This window comes from Zeus faber (genome assembly GCF_960531495.2).
Source record: "Zeus faber genome assembly, chromosome: 6".
NCBI classification, from domain to species: domain Eukaryota; kingdom Metazoa; phylum Chordata; class Actinopteri; order Zeiformes; family Zeidae; genus Zeus; species Zeus faber.
In genome coordinates, this window is record NC_137201.1 from 20,739,910 (window position 1) to 20,765,573 (window position 25,664).

The 25,664-nt window shown below is 45.3% G+C and overlaps 1 protein-coding gene across 1 annotated transcript in view; it reads left to right on the top strand.

The window, feature by feature from the left end:
• reln (reelin) overlaps positions 1-25,664 on the top strand; it is a gene marked incomplete at its 5' end in the record, with an annotated part of 118,522 nt that overhangs the window by 16,880 nt on the left and 75,978 nt on the right. The window contains one exon of the mRNA XM_080001851.1: positions 7,589-7,696. Within this exon, the coding sequence (XP_079857977.1) occupies positions 7,589-7,696 (108 nt within the window). The remainder of the gene's footprint in view (positions 1-7,588; positions 7,697-25,664) is intronic.

Genomic DNA, 25,664 nt, shown 5'->3' on the forward strand with positions numbered 1-25,664 from the left:
GTGGGATATGGGTCAGATGGCCAGCTATCTTTATCCAGCTTGGTGCCAGGAAAACCTCCACTCATTGGAAAACAAGAGGGCCCCTGCTTGGTTCATTTGGAATGAAATTCCATCTGGGGTTGCGGCGGAACAGCTCTCTATTGAGCCAAAATTTGTGGTTAGGTTATGGCGTGGCTTTTGACTGGGCAATACAATGATATATTGATATCATGATATGAGACTCAATATCGTTGGGATCTTGGTTATTGTAATCTTGTGATATAGTTAGATATTGTCTTAGGCTGCATTACACTAAAATAATGCAATTTTCATAAAATCATCGTGGACTGCTCTTGCTGTTCTAATCAACCTGTACCTGCTTGGTCATAATATCCACATTAGTCATCTTCAGTCATCAGCACAAAAATATTGTGAAATTATTCATAGTGAGGTATTCATCAAAAATGTTATATTTGTTTTTGTCAGTACCGCCCAGCTCAGGCGTGGCTGACACTCGATTCCACCATTTATCAGTGTAGGCCGTGGTCGTTTACTATTGTGTCAGTACTAACAACAATCATCCAGTAAGAACTTTAGCAAGAACCATGTTTTATAGACATGCTTCCCTTGTCTCAGTGGTGGGACCTGCCAGGGTTTTCGACGTGGGTTGTTTCAAAGGCTCAGCCTCTAAGACCAGAGGATCTGAGTGTGGGTGGGGACGGACCAGAGGGTGTGTGTGCCCACTAGAACAGAGCGGAGCTGTTCAGCACATGCCAAGCAGAGGGGGACTTTACTGCAAACAAAATGGGAATAAATCAAGTCTGCTTTCAGAGGGCTACTGGCCGGCTGTAGTCTGAACCCACTCTGTTACCTAAGGCTGAGCTCATTTTGCTCTGCCCTGCCAGCCGCTGTGCCTGCCATGCTTTGTTGCCCCTCAAGGACACATTACTGGTACTTTGTGGGTGCCTCTGGGTGCTGTTTATCAGATTTCAGTTCAGTTGCTGATCCAGCTTACGGTGCAGCCTTCAAACTGCCATTGTGTGAGTCCTTTTCAAAATGAGCAAAGTTTATTTTGCCACCTTAAGTCCAAACAGGCCTGCTTCTTATTCTCGCAGACGCCAGAAATAGATTGATGGCAGCTGTTAATGTCATTGCTTGCACAGCAAATGTAAGGCTTGGGATTTTTGCCTTAGACAGAGCAGAGACCAAGTGATATGTGAAGCACCTTCATTGACAGCAGCTCAACCTGTTTGGTTCTGAATGCTCTTATCGGGGGTTTAGTCACATTAGACGCTGATGTACCTTCAGAGTTCTGCCTCAGATAGATCCCATCAAGCTGTACAGTATGTGCTTATAGAACAGCAGCCTTCAAGCACGGCGTGACTGGATCTGTTATTCATTTAAAATGAGAACACAGTATTGTAGTTATTGTATTTAGACTGAAACAGTTTACTCTCAAACATGAGGTCTTCAATTTTTTTCCAATTAGCCCTGCCAAAATAGTATACATTTCTGTTGTTACTAACAAAAGGCTGCAGAATATTTAAAAACAAATGTTGATTATACAGTTATTTTTTGAGTAATCCGATTACATAGACCCTATTACACACCATCAGTTACTACACAACCCTGGTTCTTATGCACTCACATGGAGTGTGTATATACAGTTTTCATCAGGACTCGAAACACACCTAGACTTTATGAGGAAAAACGTTAAACAGGCAAATTCTCACCAAAAGATTGGAAGATCAATGAACAGATTTACTTATTTAGTCCACATTAGTGTTAACAATATATCTCCAATTTAGTCATTGAAGTGAGTAGAGTTTTCATTATGCTCGTATTGATTCAACACCAGGTTTGTGTATGCATGCAAGTACAGTAGGTGTGTGCAGTGTGTGCGTGTGTGTGCGTGTGCGCGTGCGTGTGCGTGTGTGTCTGGGTGTGCGTGTGTTTGCATGTGTTTGTGGCTTAACATTACTACTGGCAGATTCAGAAAAGAGAGGAGGCCCCAGGCCCATCAATAGTTGAACAGGAATGCGGCTGTGTGTGTCTGTAATGAGGCAAACCGCATCAGTTCATTAATATTACATGCTGGCTTAGGGCATAGGCCTGTGTTCTGTGGTGTGTGTGTGTGTGTGTGTGTGTGTGTGTGTGTGTGTGTGTGTGTGTGTGTGTGTGTATGTGTGTGTGTGTGTGTGTGTGTGTGTGTGTGTGCAAATATAGGTTTGTATATGTGCTGTGTGTGTATGTGTATAATTGTGTGTGTGTGCTATATACATCATAAGTACAATTTTAATATACATATATAGGGTTTTGAAGGTGGGGGCGAAGTGTATTTGGCACTCAGGGTTTCCACATAGAAGGAGTAGTGCACTGTAAAAATAATGAAGGACATTTTTTGATTAACTAATTAAAACTTTTATACAAATGGGGTTAGGAACTTTACTTTGTAAGATTTCCTAAACCAAGGAGATAGACGAAGATGGGATATAAATGATTTTACAATCTTATAAAAACTCCATTAAAATGAGTCGGAATCGAGAGCATGGCAAGTGTTCTGTTCTTTAAGAGGTACCGGGAAGAGATACTGTTTTTTGTAAATTTCTAAAAAAGATTTCCGGTTGAAGACATATTTTCTCAAAGCACCTGAATATCCAGACAGACCATAATTCCTTTCAAGGCTATTAAACGGTTCATGTTTTGCATTGTGCGTGTTTATCAGAGCAGCGGAGCAGGGAGCACCTGAGTGCTTTTAACAGAATCAGGTCTGTTCCCCCTCGTCCCGTCTGATGCGGTTTCGCTTTCAGTTTGGAGAGAAGGAACAGCGTGTCCTGTTGTTTACCAGCGTGTTGCCGTTGGAAGGCAATAAAACAATTTAAAATACTTGAAGAAACCTGTTTTCCTTTTGATAAAGAGAAAAAACACTGTTGTCTTTGAACTTTTTATTCAGTAATTTGTGTCGAAGCTATGGTCCCGGTTTCGACTCCTGACGATTGACTCCAGATGTTTGGGTGCACCAAGCTCACACCTGCTCTAAAACACGCACACACGCACACGCACGTGCGCGTGCGCACACACACACACACACACAGTGCTGATGATGAAGGCCCCCCCCCCCCCCCCATGGCTCTTGGCGAACTGAAATGCATTTATAAATGAAGTATGGGGAGGAATGTTAAAGGCTACCTTCAAAAGCTGCCAGCATTTTTTAAGTGTGTGTGTAGTTCTGTTTTTTATAAGTAAGTCTGTGTGTGTACACACACACGCACACACGCAGCTGATTGGATTTGATCTCATCTGATTGTCTCATATGTGGTGAGTTCCTCAGATAAAGAGAGAGAGAGAGAGAGAGAAAGAGAGCTGAGGGGTGTAAGAGGCCTGTCTAAATAATGTAAACCTTGCAACTGTATTGATCGTTGCAGAGCCGTTCTCCTCAGGCCGCTACACCCGTCTCTACCTTCACCTCTCCATCTCACCGATTCCTCTGGCCTCTCTTCTTGTCTTGCGCACCACCCCCACCCCATCCCCAACCACAACCCCTCCACCCTTCACATCAAACACAGCGCAGGTACTCTGGCTCCGAGGGGAGGCACGGAGAGAGGGAGGTAGAGAGGCAGAAAAACACTTTTTCCATTGTGTGTGTGTGTGTGTGTGTGTGTGTGTGTGTGTGTGTGTGTGTGTGTGTGTGTGTGTGTGTGTGTGTGTGTGTGTGTGTGTGTGTGTGTGTGTGAATAAATGGAGTGTATGTGACCTTTGGGATGAGATCGGTGGATATGTAGAAATGAGAGTAGTGCATGTTGGCGGTTCGGTCCAGTTCAGCGTATTCAGCCCTATCCATTAATCCATTAAAGACGGTATCATGCCTCAGCCCCGGCTCAATGCACCGTATATAAACACCCATGACGGGTTTCCCCACACACACTGGAATGGATTTTTCCGATAGATAATGCATTTTCAGAGGCAAATATAGCACAATAGTCCAGCGTGTGCATGCAGGGTGAATATGAATATGATAATTGCCTCTGTGAATGAGAGGACATTGGGCTTGGCGGTGTTAGAGGTGTGCATGTGTTGAATATGATAATGCTGCCGTTGCTGTGCAGAATCTCCATCTCCCACCAGACACAATGGCTTCCCGTGCATCAGCGTGAATCAGGCTTTATTGGCCATGTACGCCTACACACGCAAGGAATTTGACTCTGGTTGTCAGGGACTCTCAGTACGTATAGAATATACAGTAAAATCTAAAAAGAAGTAAAAGATTAAGAAGATTTTAAGCAAAATATGTATGCTAGTTTCTATAATAAACTGTATTTACAATGAGTGCAATGGTGGAGTGTGCAAATAATAATGATGAATATATGAATATTGAAATATTGAATATTTACAGTGGGTGAATGAATGAATATCCAGGTATCTGGCAGCGACATGTTATCACACCGATGTGGCATTAGGCCATATTTTAAACCCAGTTGTCTGTAGGTCTGGACCCAGGCTGTGTAAAGTCTGAGTGAGTGTAACTGGGTTTTTTGTCTAAAAGCCACGAGAGGAAGGGAGGAGAGAGGAATAAATGTCTGGATGTATAGAGGGAGTGGGGGAATAAATAATTGAGGCTTGGAAATGGAGGAGAGACCAGGTTCTTAGTACAGGGTGTTGCAGACGCGGTACACACACGCTAAACACACACTAAAACTCACACTAAAACTCACAAACACTCATTCAACGATGTGCACGCGCGCACACGCACGCAAGCAAACACACACACACACACATACACACAGGCACATAAAAATTCTGTCTTGGGATGTAAAGAGGAGGTAAACAGGCAGGGAGACAGAGAGAGACAGGCAGACAGACAGGTAAACAGAGAGGCAGACAGGCAGACAGACCCTCAGGCCAGCAGGCCACAGAGGACTCCGCTCTGCCCACATTTTCACACCTCGCTATATTCAGCCCTGACGAATTCATCCCCTCCAACCAGAACAGGGAAGAACCGCCAAAAGACACCCCAACGCCGTGTGCGTCTCCCCTGTCTCCCGTTCGTTTTTCCTCTAAAACTGGGGGTGGGCGGCGGGGGGGGGGGGGGGTTCCAGGATTCCAGGATTCCAGAATAACAGCATCTAAAACCACGCCCCCGTTCTCTTCTTTCCCTCACAAAGTCTTTTATCCCTTTGCGTACACAAAGCGGGATGAGGGAGCCGAGTTGTACGTGGCGCGGCAGACTTTTCCCTCGTGCCACATGATCCGTCTGGCTGGAAGCCGTCCAGTCGCTCGGCTCTCTTCCTCCCGTTGGCTCTGTGGTCCTGTCATTCAGGGCCTTTGTTTACAGGCGGGATCGATACGCCGAGCTGTGGATCTGAACAGAGGGGATATTTGACCCGGGGTGTATCCTGCTCCCCTGCTGCGTGTGGGGACCTGTGATAAATACGGAGCGCCGGGGCTCTCAGCACAACGGCCAATTAGATCATCAATCACCGTTCACGGGGTTGTCGACGCAGGCGAGGTTTGATTACAACTCTCTGATTTGTTGGTGACGGAACTGTTGCCGGTACAGTTTGGCAGTTTGGCCATTCTCTGCTGGTGTTTTCTTGCAATTTTCTAATTTTTTTTCTTCTTGGAAAGACGCTGTGAAGTCGACTTGGGCCACAGTCCACAAAACCCCAAGAGTCTGTTTCCCAGGTTCACCTGAAACAGATGTGCCGCCAGTGGTGGAAAGAAACAAGTACTTGTTACTCTCCTGAAGTGTATCTAGTTCCAGAGACTTTTGACTTTTACGCCACTACATTTCCAAGCAATTTTTTTACATTACATTGCATTACACATTACATCGAATAAATGCTCCTAAAAGAGCGAACATACACATATCAAAATGGAATAGAAGAAAAATCCAATAAAAAAACAACAACATTTGAACAAGCCAGGCAGATTATTATTACTTTGGACATCAAATGTACCCGTAATTAGGATCACCTGAATACAACGTGTGTGTGTGTGTGCGTGCGTGCGCGTGCGTGTGTTTGAGTGACGAGGCGTTGGCACTAAAGCCACAAACAGAGTTGCCCTTGGCTCCGCCTCTGCCTCCACATCTGCAGCGTCTCGCCTCCTCTCCCCCTCAGGGCTTTCTCCCCCACACCTCAGCTAACGGTCAGCGCTCGTTAGCACCTGAGCTCCGTTCTCATTAGCGGCACAGTGTGTTCGCTCGCTGTCACATTCATGAATTTCACACCGGCTCCACGTATCCCACGGAGGAGGAGGGGTGGAGGTGTTCATTTCACCGCCTCTGACACCTGGTCAGGGAGTGGGTTCTGATTGTAATTCCTCTTTTGTTATCAGTAAGGCGGCAGCAGAGGAAACAGCGCAATTAAAAACCAACAAATGTGACAATGACCTGTTATATTGTAGTCCAGCGGTTCTCAACGCTTGGTCAAGGGATGCCAGGAGTTCATCGAGAGTTTCCAGGGTCTCTCCAGCAAAATTATTAATGATTAAACTCAACCATTATTTAATTTACAAGACATTAGCATCATTAGAGAGTGCACAACAATGACTGTTTTTCATCATAGTTTCAATGTTATCTCCCTTGCTAGAGCATAGACAGTAAATCATATCTAGCCATAAAAATCTTGGCCTCTTGCTCCAAGGCCTTTTTCAAGTTCAATTTCTTTTTTTTTTTTTTTTTGGTTGGCGCTGCTATTGGACCTTAAAAATTCCATATTACACACTAGGGGCGAATTCACGAAGCGATTGCACGGCTTTTGCAGCCGCTTAACCTGCACAAATAACAAAAAAAGCAGCCGAATAATTCTCAAAGCACCCGCAAAGGGTGAAATGCACCCCTAACTGCGCTGCCACGGAAATGGCGTCTCGGTGCTATTTGCGTGTATTTTAACAAGGTTTTATGCATGCAATCGATGCAAAATTGTCCCCTTTTTCCATTATTTTATGCAAATGAGACTTGTTGTAAAAAGAAATAGTGCCAATTGCCAAACACAGGTAATGCTAAATTATTAGTGTCTGGAGAGAACTGGTGGTAACTGCGAGGTCCCCAGTGGGGTCTTCCCATGCATTATGCCCCCCCTTAGCAATCCCTGCTAAGGGGGAGCTAGGTTTTTTATATTTATTTAGGTCTGATCATTCGTAAAACAGGCAAGTGTAGAGCAGTGGCGTAGTAAATCCGTAATGGAGACTCTCCGTTACGGATTTTCAGTCCGCTCCGCTGCGTGTGTCCGTTTCCCGTTTCTCCAACAAATAAAAGCGGTGTGTTTTTATTATTTAAGATATATTTATTTTACTCCTTTTCCTAATTGAAGGAAACAAAAAAAAAAACGTGTCCCGTGTCAGGCTATGCAGAGCCGTTGATACCTCCCACCCCGCTGGTGCATGGATGCACTGAATATTTGCTTTGACACTAATTATTAATAATTAATAATATTAATGTCATTGCGATGCGACGCAAATCAAGACCAAATTGCATCAGACGAATTGAATCGGACGCCAAGGCGGCGCAGCTAGCGGGCACAATTGATGCGCATTCCATCCTTTGTGAACCCGCCCCTCAGCGTCTGTGAGTGCAAGTGATGATTGTGGTTGTGTCTTTCTTTTTCAGTGACCATCTCGACCAGTACCTCCTTTGATGGTTTGCTGGTGACTGGACTCTACACCTCCACACCAGTGCAGTCGGCTCCCATCCCAGCTCCTGCTGCATTCGGCTTCGGTAAGTCCCTGCACGTCCATAAAGTGTTACAGTGCATGATCGATATCCATTAAAACAAAACACTGAGACAAACTGACATCAGTAGAAAGTTAGTGTTATCTGTACAGTGTACTCGGGTCCTGGTCTAGGGAGCCCATTTGCATTGCAGTAATAGTGCAGTAAACATATACAGTGGAACCTCGCATTACGAGTGGTCCAGCTAACGAGTAATTTGTTCTACGAGCCGAGGCTCGTGCAAATTTTTGTCTTGTTTTACGAGGGGAAATCCAAATTAGGAGCGAGGTTCATACAGCGACCGCTAGGCTTGCACACGCTCTCCCGACAAGCGTGGCCACCGCTCGCTCAGTTCACGCGGATATCTCGGTCTGGAAGCATCCCTATTGTGTTTTCCCAGTGTTTTTCTTTTAGTTTTGTGCGTTTTTTGCTTGATAAACATAAAAATACAACTTTTCTGTTTTAAAACCCATAAAAAATGATTTTTGGGTGATTTTTGGGTGTTTTTTGGGACTTGGAATCGATAAATTATATTTCAATTAATTTCAATGGGGAAAATTAATTTGTAAATCAAGCATATCGTAAAACGAGCTCGGTCATGGAACGAATTAAACTCGTAATGCAAGGTTCCACTGTGTTTGAATGTGGCGATCCGCATCTGTTCCCAGTGTTAGATCGTTAATCCGCCACTGGTGTGGCAGCACGTGATATGATGATGAATGGCGGCGCTGTGGCTGTGGGTTTGGCCAGAAGGGGATATTTTGTTTCATGGTGGAATTAATTAAAAAAACAGAGGCGGACAGTCAATGTTTTGAATGTAAAAGTCCTCCCCGGTATTTTGAGTCAACCACCTGGATTTGCTAATGAGTCCAACCCGGAGGGGAGGACTAATAAGTGAAATCAGCTGCTTTATTGAATGGATGGAGTGAAAACATGGCGTGACTTTTATTTTCTCAATTGTCCACTCCTGGAAAAACCCGAGTATTGAATATGAGAGAGAGGAAAAAAGAGTGTAATGAAACTAACAAACCACATAAACTCGGGGAGATTTCAATCGAAATAGAAAAAGACACGGCCACCCCAAAGCTGACGCGGAACATACCTGAAAGTGGAATGGACAGACTGAAAACTCCCTTGTTGGGTGACACGCCAGGCCATTAACAGTCACAGAGAATGACAATAACTGCATTTCTTTAATGTCATCAGTTCATCTTAAGTTGTCGTTGACATTGTTAAGGTGCGTGCATTGCTGACAATTCACAGAGACCAATCGGTTACAGCAAAGGGGATGGGAACTGTTTTTATTTTGTATTTTTTATTTTTTATTTTTTATTTTTTTATCATATTCTGGTAAGTCTTTGTGCTATCCTAGCAACTTTGTTTTTGCTTGAGCTGGAAATTTCTTTTAATCCTCAACTTGTGCAGTATCTGTTAAATGTAACACCACCCAAACCACACAAATAAAGTAGACAAATTTACTGACTTTCATAAATAATACTGCTTGCACTTTCACATTCAGTCATTGTACAAACAAAATTCAGAGAGTTTCTAGACTGAGATGGAGTGCGTGTGGATGGGGCTCCAGTCTGTCGGGGTAGGGACGGGGTGGGCTGGGGGGCAGGGGTTTCTAGGGGTGACAGAGTAGTCATAAAGAACTCCCATCGAGAACGGGGCTCTTGGCCTGGAACTGTTTCCCAGCAGCCCCGTACAGCCTGACTAACTCCACTGTTCGGCACCGGCTGACTTCACCACATCCAGCGCTGCCCTTGTCTGGTTGAAGTGACGCCATCAAAGCAAGGATTGCATCACTTTTGCTTCACTTTTATTCATTTAAAGTGTCTTAGGAGAAGCTGTCTGTGGACTGACAGGCTCGAGGGTGTGTGTCATGGGCGACTCGCTGCAGTGTCTGTTTACAGAAGTAAATCAAACCTGGCACTATCAGAATGTTGGTAATGCTCCCAGGCAGTAAGTTTGACCAACATGGTCACTTTCATTTACGTTGAATATTGACACCTATCACAGTAAACAAACATCAACATAAGAATGCACAAAATGTTATATCGACTTTATGTCAGCAAATTAAACAGATCACACTGCTCGGCCTCCCTGGGGAAACCTATGCCTGGGAACTTAAAAAGAGAGTGCAGCCCATAGTTGAACCTCGGATACAGGAGGAACAATGCAAATCCAGTCCTGGACGTGGAACTAGAAACTCTTTCACCCTCACGAACCCTTTAGGGGTCATGGGAATTTGCCAGACCTGTCTACAGGTGTTTTGCAGAATTGGAAAAAGCCTATGACCGTGTCCCCGTTGGGTTCTGTAGGAGTTGCCCAGGGAGTACCAGGTACCAGGGGCCTTATACAACCGGAGTGACAGTTGTGTTTGTATCCTCTGCGTTCCCTATGGGTGTTAGGCTCTGGCAGGGGCGCACCTTGTCTCCCATTCTGTCTATGATTTTCATGGACAGGATATCAAGGAGGAGCCGAGGGCCGGAGGGTATTCAGTTTTTACGGGTGGGGGTGGGGGTATCTCTGCTTTTTGCGGCCGAGCAATGCGGTGAATTTTTAACCACTGCAGATTAAAAACTGATAGAGAGCTCTGACTCCTCTATAATGTTTCTTCTAGCAATGCTGGTGTGTTGGCCAAAAGTCTCCCTATTGCTCTTTACCCTGCCAGCCTCAGCAGGAAGGTTCCAAAGCGTCACCCACTCTGCCCTCTTCAGTGGAGTGTCTCCACACTGATTTGCTCACATCTCCTCCTAGTATCGGCCTTCCAGGACGATGGAGCCTAAAGCAGACATAAAAGAAAGTTCTCTTGAAAGAGGGGAACAAGATGTGATTTACTGCGGTCACCATGGCCTACCCTTTAAATCCCTGGCGAGACTCATGCCTGATTCACTGTCTCATTTTTCCACTTGCATGTTCTTCTGCACAATTAACATGTAGATGGGACACAGAGGCTGATGAGGCTGACTGTGCACCGGTGACCTAATCCAGCTGGCACATGGACCTTAACCCAGGGCAGGCCTCTCGATCTGGGGAGAGGGCCACTGCAGAGCCCTTGGGGCTTTGAAACAGACTGCAACGCATAAAGAAGGAAAGTTTTCTCTGTGAACATATGGAAAGCCAGCGGAATCGTCCTGCATGAAACGTCGAGTGTTTAACTTGAACTCTTGAGGATAATAACGGAGAAACATCAACAAATCAGAGGAGAGTTGATATACATCATCGGGGTGAGAAATTTTAAGGGAAGCGTAAGGGTCAAAAACGGCAGGCAAAACACTAAAGAGTTTTTGTGGGCCAAGGGGGTTGACCTCGAATGTACATTTATCCCTGGAGAAATGTATGTTGATATGATCTGTTGTGTGCGGGACATTTGAGAGAATCGCAATGGATTCAGATAAAGAAACTAATCCGTAAAGTTACTGTTTTCAGAAAAGAGACGAACACATGCGAGCATGCACATGAACAGAGACATCCACCAGAGAAAAAATACACACATTCACAGAAAAACTCAAACAGACTCACACAAAAGTCCACATATACACAAACAGCACTAACACACACACTCCAGATGCAGACATCTGTCAGAAAAACCGGAGCAGCATGTGGCAGCCAGATGTTTCATTGGCTGTACTGCGGTGGGGCGGCAGTAATGGAGCCCCGGAATGGAAGGAATGGAACCTCCTCCACCGCAGGATTGCACTTACATACACATAGAGTATGAATGATAACTGGTTAAGAGTTGTAATCTGGGCAGCTAAAAAGAATAAAATACATCCCACAATGAGATATTTTCTTGTACAAATACATTACTATCAAGTTGATGCAGGGTGGAAAGGAGGAACCACTTTTGTATCCGAGGCCTCGTGAGACGAGTCCAAGTTAGCACCTGGTCTTTAGCAGGGTAAGACAGTCCGTTCCAAGTCCCAAGTCTGTTGCTTTTTGGAAAACCAAGTCAAAGGAAAAGGCCTGCGTCCTGTCCTAAATCTTCATTAAAAGCAGTAGAAGTGAAGTAGTACTCGTAAAAAATGCTCCTGCACTCAATATTTTGTCCATGACGGAGGAAGTCAGGGAAGGATTGAAGAAACTGGCAAACTTGACATCCGGGGAGCGCCGTCGTATTGATTTCAATCTCATGAAATGATTGCCATTACCTGCCGGTGGTGAGAGTGTAAATGTAAATATGTGCAGTATGTGCAATATGTAGCCGCCTGGGCCTCAGGATTGCACGCCAGCCCTCAGCGACGAGGCAGTCCAACGTCTCCCGGGTCACCCTTCACTTGTCTCGGTGGAAGACTCATAAAACCAATGCACCAATACCCTGATCGGCAATAAACCACACACACACACACACACACACACACACACACACACACACACACACACACACACACACACACACACACATATATACAAACTGAGCAATTTGGGGACACAACCTCTCACTCTGCTTCTACCTTGATACCTGCCCTTCTCCTTATCTTCACTTTTTGCCTTTATGTAGCTGGCAACAAGGTAAATACAATTTCCTCTCCCTCTGCCTTGTCTCTCCGTTTTTGCTTTCCATATATTTACATGCAGGCATTCACGCACAAACCAACATTTATTTGTGTGAGACCGAGACCACGATGCAAAGGCAAGGGCACTTTATTGGAATCCACTCCCTCTGCAGAACAATGCACGCCCCGCCGCGCTACATCCGTAATAAAAACAAGAGGCTTTGAAGGGCCGACTCTTTACCGCCTCCTCACGACTCACCACCCACTCGTTGTCAAATTAGCTGGATTGCCATGGAGCCCGAGGTGCCGTTCAGGGGAGACTGAAGAATGCCGCGTGTTTTGCTTCTCAGTGGAGCTGTGGTCCACCGAGACTAGATGTGCGGGATCTACTCCGCCCAAAGCGGGGGATCCCCCGTTTTTTAGATGCCGGGTGGCTAACCACAGTCCTTTATGGTCCTGTAATTGGAATGCTATGGCTAGTGCAGATTCAGACTAGCCAGCGTTTAAAACAATGTTGTGTTTGGGAGCCAAGCCCACTTGAGTGGAGGAGAACAGAGAAGAGCAAATTGACTGTGGTCTTTTTAAAGTGCTCGTAAAGGCGCGCTGCTTAACTAGTCTGGCCGAGCTACAGCCGCGGAAATGAATATCTCTGAAGGTGCCAGAGGTTGGCAGGGAAGACGCAACATGTCATCTCTGACCTCAGGCAGTCACAACACACATTAGGGCTGGCTGCGCATGATAAGAATCCAGCACGGTGTTGGAAGAGTTGTAGGGCGCTGGCTGAGCTTTGAACCCAAATACAAATCGGTATTGTGTCCTTGTTGTATTGAATAGATCCCATTTATGCTTGTTCACCTTCATTGTAAATGGTTATTTTTGGCACAGATTATGTTATTTATTATTATAATTATATAACCATTACTTATTCTAATAAAAATCATTACATTACATAATTTTGAATAGTATCAAAGTATCGAAGCAGATTTTACTGTTATTTAAGAGGCTTGTTTTTTCATTTATTGACAATGTTTTTGATTGTTTTGGATGGGGTCTTGCCAACTGCACCATCTGATCGGAAGTGCTTTGAAAGGTCAGTGTAACTGGGCCAAAGTTCAAACCATCTGAACTTTCTGCGCCCCATGCCAGCGGTAGTGCTTCTGCATCGATGCTCCCTCCATAGGCTGAATGGCACGGTGCTGCGCCCATCATTTTGGCTTTGGTCCCTTAAGGCGGAGTGTGTAGAATGATTCAGATCATTGTCAATTGTGTAGAGTTTGGCAGTGGGATTTATGCTCATTAGAGACATTTCCTGAATATCACTAAATGCATATGTGTGTGTGTGTGTGAGTACGCGCACGTGAAAATATATTTACCCTTTTGTGCTATTGTTTGTATTTGTATGTATGTGCAATCAGTGTGTGTGTGTGTGTGTGTGTGTGTGTGTGTGTGTGTGTGTGTGTGTGTGTGTCTTTTCAAATCCTGGGTCTATACACACTCAGCCAGAAAGCGACATGAGTCTGAACTGACTCAGCTGCTGCAGAATTCCAGCAGCTTTGTGTTTTTCCCTCTGTTGACTTTTATTCCATTAAAAGACCTTTTCTTTCCATTCCAGCCCCTTCCAGGCTTCCAGAAACGAGCTCACACAGTATTCAAACATGGCCTTCATGGCCATCACATGCACTTCACAAGCCGCTTAGTTCATTCAGTATTTAGTCGGTGTTTAGAGCTGTTGAACACAGTGTTGATGAAGTGATATATATATATATAGTTTCGCACACTACAACAGGACAAAAAAGAACGGAATCCTCTCTGCTTCTCTGTTCGAAAACTAAATGTTTCCCCAGAAGTGATTATCCATTAAAACAAAAACACTGAGGAAGAATTCCGTCCAGCTAACCCCGACATTCACTTGATGCGGAAATGACATTTGCAGAAAGCCTTCAAAAGTAAAAAACAGGGGAAGGAAGTGAAGAGTCAAGCAGAGGAGACGTGTTTACAAAGTGTTTGGAGATTATAGGACTTGGTCGAATGAGTGATGGTCGAGACGGAGGAAAACAGATAAATGTGTGCATGAAAAATAGCAAAGGCGGAGCCGACGGAGAGGAGACAGAGCAGGCGAATGATTAAAAGGGGGAGGAGGAGAGAGAGAAAGAGGTTAGTGTTCCATCACTCTCTCTCTCTCTCTCTCTCTCTCTCTCTCTCTCTCTCTGACGGAGCAGGTGATTAGTGTTACCGTGGCGATGCTGACTCGTTAAGAAGCTGGTCAGTGATGGATGGCTCGTTTTGGCGGCGATGTTTATTTTGCTGTTCATTTGCATATTAGTATTTATTTGCTTGGCAGTTGGCCCCCGCCGGCGAGGAGTGGCCCCCACCCAGCGATGATAGATCTGTCCTTCTGACAGAACGGACGGCGTAGCGACAGCGATGTCCGCGCGCCGCTCCGTCCCCGTGACGGATGAGATCGCACCCACAGACGGCCAGATTAGAGATAAAAAAATCCCGCTACTCCTTGACCTGTAGAGGAGGGGCTGGAGAGGGCGGCGGGGAGCTCGATTTGCAATCATAACCCACACACACACACACACACACACACACACACACACACACACACACACACACACACACACACACACACACACACGGGTACATTCATCCATCTCCCGGCTGAAGGTCGGCTGTCAGAGCCCTTTGCCACCGATCCAGATTGAATGTCGGCCATGTTGGCAGCCCCGGCCACATGACAGCTCATCATGTCAGTATTTACAGGCACACGCTCAGAGGTGTGTTTTCTACTGAAAGGAATTATTCCCAAAAGCTTGTTTTTGAATGAGTTGCTTTTCCCAACACAGCAAAAATCAGTCCCAGGGGAGTAGAGACTTATCTCACCTGCAAGAGGAGGAGGAAGACGGGGAGGAGAGAGACAGACAGGGAGACGATGGGGGAAGAAAGGGTTAGGATGACGAGGGAGGTGGAGAGAGAAAGGGGGTGCGCTGAGAAGGGAGCGGGGTCGAGGAAACGAGAGAGGAGAGGGAAGGAGGAAAGAGGGGAAAACAGGAGAGGAGAGTGGAGAATTAGACGGGTTAGGAGTGGAGAGGAGGAGAGGAAAGGAGGAGAGGAGGGGTCCCCACGGGCAGAGGAGCTGTCAGTCCCTGGGAGACTTCAAACACACAGCGGCTCTGTGATCAGGCTGCTCCCGACTCGCTGCTGACAGCTCCCTGACTGCACCGCTTACTGCTTCATAGGTACACATACACACACACACACACGCACATGCACACACACACACACACACGCACACACACACACATACACACACACACACACACACACACACACTAGCATTAACGCTCACACGCTCACTGACTTATCCTCTAGTAACGCTACACATTCAAATTCCACCAACATACACAAACTCACGCTGATGTTCACACTTTGGATGTTCCGGCATCCATCTTCATATCGTAACCTTGGAAACCGCCATGGAGTTGCCCCTTCCCACAGCTCCGTCAAGGGCAACTCGCGGTCCAAGCAGTTGTTCTTCAGCAGCGCGGTTGCGGTGAAGATGATGATGAAGATGATGAGGATGATGAGGGCGATCAAAACGCATCAGTCCGGCGCGGCTCAGGGCTGGGGAACACGAAGGCCCGGATTCTCCCCTCGAGCCGCTGATGAATTCATTAGAGATGCGGATGAGATGAGTTATCAGGGTTGTCAGGGTTACTGATGGGAGGTAATTTGTGAGCTCTGGACCAGGCAGCAGAACGGCTCGGCCGTAAATCTTGGGGAGAAATCGTTCCAAACTGAAAACCTCCAAACTAGTATTGACTTAAAATTCCCCTTAAATTTGGACAATGAATCGAACGATTTTATCATCAAAAATACTCTATGAATCATGAATACCTGAAATAATTTCTGGCGAATATGTAATTATTGTTTGCGTGCAATTTCCCCTGAGTTTTCGTTGTAATTGCATGCGGAGTGCTGTGCGCTCGCTCTATGAACAAGGCTGCTCGGCTCGCCGCTCTCTGCCTCCCTCCGCCCCACACCGCCTGGAGGCTGCTAACAGGTGGCCGCCGCTCTTAGAGTCCACAGAGCTGAAGCATATAAAGTCATGGGGCTTCTCCACCCGAACAGCCTCTCTGGCCGCTGGAAAGCCGCACCACCTTCAAAGAATTCTTGGAGCACAGAATGTCATCTATTATTTATGGAAGGCAGACCCACAGCGATCCTTTGCTCTCCGTAGCGTGCTCCCGATAGAAGAGGTCTTGCCTTCCAGGTGTGATGGTGGAGGAGGTGGAGGAGGTGGAGGCCTGTTAAAGCACTGGCGCCGCAGAGGGGTTTGCTGCTTCACATAACGTAAACCTCAGTATCTGTCTTGAAACACAACGTCCTCTCACTGAACTCCCACAACTTCACTACAGTGTGGAGAGCTTCGCATCTCATGTTGTTTGTGTGTGTGTGTGTGTGTGTGTTTGTGTGTTTGTGTGTGTGTGTGTGTGTGTGTGTGTGTGTGTGTGTGTCTGTGCGTGTGTGTGTGTCTGTGTGGTTATTTGCATGTGGTATGTGCACATGAGTTTGCATGTCTGCCTTACTAATACTTTTTATTCATGTTTGTGTGTGTTTGCTGTTTTGTTTGTGGGTGTTGGTGAATGTTTTACGGCTGGGTGGCTTTTTTGTGTTTATGATCCAGGACTATCTGTGTCTGGATCTCAAACTCATAAAATGACCTACATGCAAAGCAATTTCCTTTGTATGATTTGTATGTTTTGTGTATGTGTATATGTGTAGGTACGGTACGTGATTTCGTCTTTTTCACTTTTTTGACTCGCACTGTGGATCAATAAATTGTTCTATATCTTATCTCATCATATCTTATTTATCATAATGATAAGATTAATTGTGCATAATGTAATGAAAATGTATTGTTTATTAGAACAGTTTGGCCTCAATCATTCTGGCTTTTCACCAGAATAGCATCAGCTCTATTGCTGTGGTTGATAGCAGAGGAAATACTGTGTATTTGTCCGTGTGTGTTTTTATTGTGTGGGTGTGTGCGTGCATGTGTGCACATCTGTGTATGTTTGTTATGCACGTGGATACATGTACAGTTTCATGTCCATCTTAAAAATGCCTATCCCACTATCCCTTCACTCCCAGTGCATGGAAAGGGATGGCTGGACGGAATGGGATCTGGAATTGGAAAGTGAGACGCTGTGTTATTTTTGTTTTTTTTTATGCAATAGAAAGCAGCGAGCGTAGGTTGTTCCTCCCATGTGTGGTCTCTCTCTGGAGCGCCGCTCTGTTATTTTCTGCCGGTTAGAGAGGTTGGATACATGCCAGGAAAAGAGTGCAGGAGGTCACGGAGAAGTGAAGCTCAAAAAAGAGACATGGAACTCTGACTCAAAGACTGCTCTGTTTGACACATTTCTGAGAACAACAGTGAGTTTGCATCATTTCAACACAAAGGCACTTTGAGATTTTGCTTTGTTGCCTTGTAATACATATATCATGTAACTTGGGATATATATATATATATATATATATATATATATATATATATATATATATATATATATATATATATATATATATATATATATATATATATACACACATATGATATATAAAACATTCGCAATCTACTGCATACCTCTAGATGCACCTTGAGTGTGTGTGGGCATCTGTGGGCTTTGTGTGGAAATGGAGAGAAAGGTCTTTGAGATCTATTAATTTTAAAAGTTCCCTGGCAGGGAGTCTTAGAAGTACACTCAGAGTACTCATCCTACCTCGGTCAGAGGAAGAAACCCAGTGTTTCCACCGGCTGCTCCCTGTAGGCTGCTGGCTAGATCCAGCCCTTTACACTCGAGAAGCCCCAGTGTTTCAATGCATCGTCTGCTCAGTGTAAGCCTCTCACTCGCTGGGATCTTCTCTGACCCACATATTGGCAGAGAAAGTGGCTGGCTGACCTTCTCTTAATCATGACCTCCTTGTGAGAGAGAGACTGTTGCCGTGATTAGTTCACAGCCTCCCAGCTCTACTCTGTCATACCAGGCACCGCTCCAATCTCCATAAACACACTAAAATAAAAACATTGGAAGTATACACACACATGTTGCACGCGAAAGGGAGCACCCGGGCACCTCGCCGCTACCGCCTCACCTGTCGCCGCGGGTCTACGGCTCCCTGTCCTCAACATGTATGTCAGGACAGCGCCTCGGAGATCGGAGCCCAAACAGTTTATTTGTTTGCTGCACTGACAGGCAGCGAGGAGTGGGCACAACAAATTAGCACAAGTCAAATCAGATTAATTAATCCGGAGCTCAAACTATTAGCCGGGGAGTCGCGTTGAATTAAAAATCAAATTAGCCCTGGCACCGGGCGGTAAAGCACTGACAAACACCCACAGTCGGCAGGGGCTCATAGGCCTCGCTGATGGACGGACCTATATATGTATGGACGGATGGCTGGAAGGAGAGGTGGCTGCTCCGGGACACAGGGACCAGGGAAGAGGGAGCTGAGTGACTTTGCCACCCAGTGTGGTGAGCTGGTCCTGGGGCTTGGAGCTAGCTGTCCTCCCCATCCTCCAGAACTCTGTCACTCCAATTATGTCTCTCACTAATGCCTCATCCTGATGGCTTTACATAACACACACACACACACGCACGCACACACACACACACACACACACACACACACACACACACACACACACACACACACACGCACATGCACACGCACACACACACACACACACACACACACACACACACACACACACACAATTGAGAACTTGAGATGCCGCTGCATGGAGGAATTTGTGACCTATTAGTGTTATTTGGTGGCTGTAGTAAGTTTGTATTTTCATTTTGCATTTTCTGTGCATTGTGTGTGTGTGTGTGTGTGTGTGTGTGTGTGTGTGTGTGTGTGTGTGTGTGTGTGTGTGTGTGTGTGTGTGTGTGTGTGCAAATATAGGCTTGTATATGTACTGCGCGTGCGCGCGCGCATCTGCATGCTTGAGATGAATGGATGGGCTGTGTCAAGGCGTGCATCTATTATCAAGGAGAGGACACAACTCTTGGGTAGTTCAGCATTCATTTCAATTATGACACATTAGACCAAGGGGATTCATGACCTTCGTCACTCACTCTTGTGTGGTTTGTAGCCCTTAATTGTTTGAGAAATTCATGTGTGTAGTTTCTCTCGGATAGTTTTGAAATTTGAAAATAAAAATTAGTTAAAAATACATTAAACATTGCCTGTAATATTATCTGTTTGTCTCATCTTGTTTCAGCCTCCTACTGAAATCTGAAATACTGAAAGTTTTAATCAGACCACAATTGTCCAATCGGGATGTATGTGATTCGTCCCCTGTCGTATGTTGGAAGCCTCAGCAATATCCACATACCGAATACAGAAAGATATTTATACACAGACATGGGTATTTCTCTCTCTCTTTTTCACACACACACACACACACACACACACACACACACACACACACACACACACACACACACACACACACACACACACACACACACACACACACACACACACACGCACAAACACACACACACCCATCTCCAGGTGCTCTTTCCTGCCATCCAAGCGTTACTTCATTCATCCAGCAGACTCTCTGGTTCCCACAGAAGCTTGTATCCTTTGCCCTTGTGCCGCTGGCATCTCCCACTGCCCACATGAACACGCTGCTTCCTGCTGGCGAGACCCACCAGACCCCCGCAACCAACGCAGCAGTGCCAGCCTTCACCATGGCACAATGATTGGCAGGTGCTGAGACGGATGCCTATTTCAGCCAATAGAGTCCCAGAGTTGGGCAGCCAGGGCCCCTTGAGAGCCCGCTGTGGTTCTCTGCAGACAGTAGTGTGGAAGAGGGGCTGAACGCAACATGTATGACACACACACACACACGCACGCACACACACACACACACAAACACACACACACACACAAATCTTTCTCACATCTCTCATTGCATGGGGCCTTTCAGGATATGGGGCCCTCTCTCTGGCTGTCGGTGCCGTTGTGATATATCATTTATGTTGCTATTGTTTGCCGTCTATTGGGACTTAATGACAGAGGCATTATACTGGCTTATGACAGATTCCCATACATTCATTGGCTTTTGATAACACAGATTAATGCTTGAGTACGTTTATGACAGGATTTTAGAATTACCACATGAAATATGAGTCTTTAATAGCTCAGTGCCCAAAATTGTCTGTGGTAGAAACACATTGAATTCCTAAGCTGATCAAGCAGAGAAGCGATGCCAGACAAGGCTATTAATAGTTTCAACGGAGTATAGATACACACAGATATTCATACACACACACACACCATGCACAACAGACCTGGAGCACAAAAGATGCGCACCATAAACATTGATTTGGGTTTTCGAAATGAGCCTCACATTATCCATGTTTAATTAAAAAGCACGAAGTCTTGTGGTGACAAACATGAATTCCACAGCAGAATAAGTCTCCCCTCCCTGCCTTCTATCATAGAGTTTCATTAACGGCTCTAGCAAATCACAATGCATACACATGAATTACATTGTTGTCGAAGTGTGTTGTTTTGTGTCTGCGTGAAAATCACCATGTTGTTGCGGATTGGGGAGGCCTTGTTGTGTTGGAGGATTGTACTAAATGAATGTTTGTGGTGAATGGCTGCTGAATGGTGTTGTCACAATATATCTAAATCTATGTAATCACATTAAGATATATGCACACACATAATGAAGAACACAACCTCATTGCCCAGTCACATATGTTTATTTTTCTAGTTCTCACACACGTGTAGGTGCTTATGGTGAGCCTTGGACTCCTGCCGGTGGCTGTCGTTGCTTTCGTTTTCGCTGCGCTGCAGCTGCAGAGCGGGAACAACACCCTATTGTCATTCGTGCGTCACAGTTTTGCCTCATCTTGAGCACGCACGGAACTATCACGTCAAACTGACTATATAAGATTTCTGCCGCCGTCAAATATACTGTTCGTCTCAGGGAGCTGCTCTTGAGCACGTCTCTAGGACAAGACACAATTTACGTCACTTAGGTGTGCAGAAACCATGGTCCTGCACTGCATGCTGGTCAGTGCCAGTGTTGGGTAATGTGAATTTTAAAAATAACTTACTAGATTACCAATCCAACTCACCGGAAGTAGGTTGTTGGTATAAAGCCTGCCATTGAGCGACTATTTCAGTCCACATACGTGTTTTACTGTTTTATGTGGGTTTTTCATTTTTGCGAGGAATTTATTTATTTCAATGCCAGGGCCCGCCCCCCACGTGCAAAGGTTCCCACACGACACTATTTTGCAAAGGCACCGTCACTGCATTTTGGGCTTAATAACCGCCCGAGACGATTGTGATTTGGTTTGTAAAAAACAAACAAGAGCTACAAATTTGCGTAGATGTGTGAGGCAAGTGGCAATGAAAAGCCTGAAGCTGACATTTCACCTCAAGCCAATCATGTTTGTCGCTACAGAAATAAGCCCCGCCCCCTCCCTCGTGGGTAGGTTCCACCAACAAACAAACCATAACCACACTGGCAGCGGAGACGGTGTGGCAGCATCCAAAGTTCGGAAGAGAAGGAGAAAGATGGTGTATTGTTGACAAATGAGGGCCAAATACAATACATTCATAGTTTGGCGTTTTTTTGGATATTGGAGTTCCGACCCAAAGCAGATGGTAAATATCCATTGTGTCAAATATGTCAACAAGATGTGCCGACAAAGGCAACCCCACAAACTTTATTATTCAATTTTTTATTTGGAATTTAATATATAAGCAAAAGTAGCCTACTTTTTAATAAAAAATATTATAAGTCTACATGCCTTGATGATGTCAATCTTTACATAGCCTGCCCATCACTTGGTTTTAAGCTCAATAAACACATAATATTTGACCAGAATTTCTCCCATTTGTTCAGGACATTTAAATCCTGGTCCTGGTCACTGCTCTCTAACAGAAGCATAAACCCATTTTTCACCCCAGTAGCCAGAATCATGGCTCCCGGTACTTAGGAACTCTAGGGCTTAGGCCTTTTTCCACTGGTGGAAGTTGATTTCTAAATCGGATGATTCCTAGTTCGCAAAGAGTCCATGCAAATACTTACCGTAGGGGTACTTTTTGGGGGAGCTGGAACGGTTGGGCCGGAGTTTGTAGTACCAAACAGCGCTGACTGGTCAAAGCACACGGCTTCCTCGTAGCCTGCAATGTCGTCATGTTAGTATTCGTAAATGGAAAAGCCAGAATCCAAACAACAGCGACCTATGCAGCCAGCGTGATTTGCATAATCCCCATGGCTTCTCGGTGCGTTAGGTAAGCAACCAAGAACTATCGTCTGAAACTTTCAAGAAGTTCCTGAAGGTTTCTGAAGGTCCCCAGCAAAAATGGTTCCCCATTTAGTTCCCGTACCCAGAGGTAGTCGAGGAAATTCACTGAACATTTGCATAATTGTTACAGATAATACCATAAAATTAAACACTGTGAAGTTTATTAAATCAAGTGTGTCTTTGCCAAGTAAACAGAAGGAGAGTTTTGCGTTATCCCTTCATGACTGTTTTTGAAGGACAGTCTAGAGGTCAGTGTGGGGCCCAATAGCTTTTTGATAATGACCAGATGTCCAATGGCATCAATAAAAGTCTAAATGATGTTGGTTTAAATGTGCACGTCATTTAAAATTGTGCCTATCTGTGTCCTGTGGCCAATCAAACACCCGACAGAAAGGCCCGCGCTCGGCTCTGCCAGTGATGGCTGATCTGCACCGTTGGGAAGAGCAATCTGTTTCTTGTTTATTACCTTCCACGAGAACAACCATTAGCTCTGCAAAATGTGAGAGGCAGACATAACGACGCAAAAAAGAGAGACGCTCAAAAGGGCCGAAAACATTTTTATTGACAGCGTTGACATCTGCAACAGCATTAAGGATCTGCAGAAGAAACCCATATGATGGATAGGTGGTTTCCATAGTGGAGACACATGGGGAGGATTAATATGAATTACTCAGAGGCTGTCAACCTCCCACTTCCCTCTTTATGGGTATTTAGAATATGACCAGAAACCTCAGACTGGAGGCTAACGTGTCAGTCTTGGAGCCAGCGGCACATGACCCTGAACATCCAGACCCATTTCCTGACTTTTGTTGTGCGCACATACAGTATATGGTGTGTGTGTGTGTGTGTGTGTGTGTACGGGAGTGTGTGTGTGTGTGTTTGTGTTTGTATTCATATTTGAAACATGCCATGCCCAGAAATACCGTGGGAGTTGGCAGGTCATCTTCCCCTGCCATTAATCACTGATGACAGCTCAGAAAGCCTGATTTGCATGTGAAAAGTCATGGCTTTGCATGCTTCTGTGGCCCTGCATGTGTGTATATATTTGTGTAAGCGTGTGTGTGTGTCTGTGTGTGTGTGTTTGTGAGTAGGCTGATGTTAATGTTAATGTCTTTGTGTTCGTGTACATGTGTGGTAATGTGTGTGTGTATTTGTCTATGTGTTTCTGGACCGGCATGGGGGGAGCGGAGGGGTGGGGGCAAACCCCCAAGGTCCTCTTCAGGCATCTTATTGAATTAGAAACCACCTCTGCGTATGGTAATGTAACATGCAACATGAATACATCACTGGTGGCATTTGTCCCCTGATTGCAGCCTCTGTCATCGTGAGCCCATTAGTTGGGATGATTAGTCAGGCTCTGGCTGCCTGCATACTGCCATGAGGAGGGAAACGTGTGTGTGTGTGTGTGTGTGTGTGTGTGTGTGTGTGTGTGTGTGTGTGTGTGTGTGTGTGTGTGTGTGTGTGTGTGTGTGTGTGTGGCGTAAACAGCCCGGGATCAACTTTTTTATAACATTCATCGTCAGGGACAGGAAAACTGTTTCATACATTTTCTTTTGAAGCCAACGTGCAAAGAAGTTGAGGACACCAATGAGGTGATTCTTGAAGTGATTCTTCTTCTTCCTTGCACAGATTTTTTTATGTACATAGAATAGGAATGTACAGTGCAATAGTGTAAACTTTAGGTTGGATGTTTGGTAAATACATACATAAATAAATGCATTTGCTGGTGGTTCCATATTTTTCTGTTCGGGCTTTCCGGAAAGGAATAAAACTCACTGGTAACTTTGAGCACTCCCATCGTCAAACTCTTCACTTTGTGGCACAACTGTTAGGGTAATCACGGTGGTATCAATATAATTTGTTAGATAGTTAGTCCCAATTCAATCCCTGCAGTTTGTGATCTTTTTCGAACGTATCTTAGCTCCACTCGAGGCCTCCCTCCCTGTTTGCTCCGGAACAGAGAGATATTTGATGGACAAGGGGAGGTAGAGCGGCAGGGGAGGCGGCGGGTGGAGGCGGGGGCGTTTGAGCTATTTTGAACTTGAAGGCCGTGTTGTCGTAGACCTCCTTCACCGCCGGTACACACTGCATCTCGCACACTTAAGCTTGAGGGACGAAAGGCATAAAAGGACATAAACAACAGGTGCGTCGACCCTAATGTGAACCAACTCCGGTGGCGGCAGCGAGGAGCCGCTCGCCACCGCCACCGTGCATCCGTCCCTCAACTCAAACTGTAGAATAAATAGATTCACTTAACGCGCTCGCAAGAAATGAGTGGAGCGAGGAGTGGAGCGAGGAGTGGAGCAAGGAGGGAACGTTTCACAGAACAAAGGACGAAGACGAGCAAAACCGCCACTAAGCAAGGTGACAATGCAAAGCAAAGCCAAAAGTGAAATGACAGCTCTGTCAGATCTGAAGAACCGTGGATACGAGTGATGGTTAGGAACCAACAGATGAATGCACGGAGAAGGAGCTTGATGGAACCCCCCCACAATTTAATTCCTCTGTCGAGGGCTGGGTGATGTTTCAATAATATTGCTATTGGGATATATCATCTGAGATTTTGGCGATAGTAATATAGTAGTATAGTATTGTGATATAGTTCACTGATGTCTTTAAGACTGCCTTGCAGGATAAAAAAAAAAAGCAATTTTCCGAACTTCATGGACTGTTATAGATGTTCTAAGCAATGGTTGGAATATCCACATTTCTAATGATTGTTTCCATGTGTGTAAATATCTTTATGAAAACATGCAGAGTCCTCCCCAAAATCTTGTCAAATTAGCCAATTGTTCGGCAAAAGATATTGTGATTTTAACTCCACTTGCTCTCTCTCCCTCCATTTCTTTCTTTCGCTCTCAAACTGCTTGTTTACTTCATTGTCCTGGATTTCCGTGTGTCATGTTGGATCGCTTCGCCCATCTTTCTCTGGTTCCAGCAACAGCTTGTTGCTTAACTGGATCCCATTGAATAAACATATTTCGTGTTTCGCTCTTTCCACACTGAAACATGAAAGCGATTACTTTCAGTATTTGCATTTTTATGCCCGAGTGTGTTTTGTCATAGTTCTTTGAGCGGCGCGTGCGAGTCTGTCGTTTCATCTCACCCTGTAGCCAAACA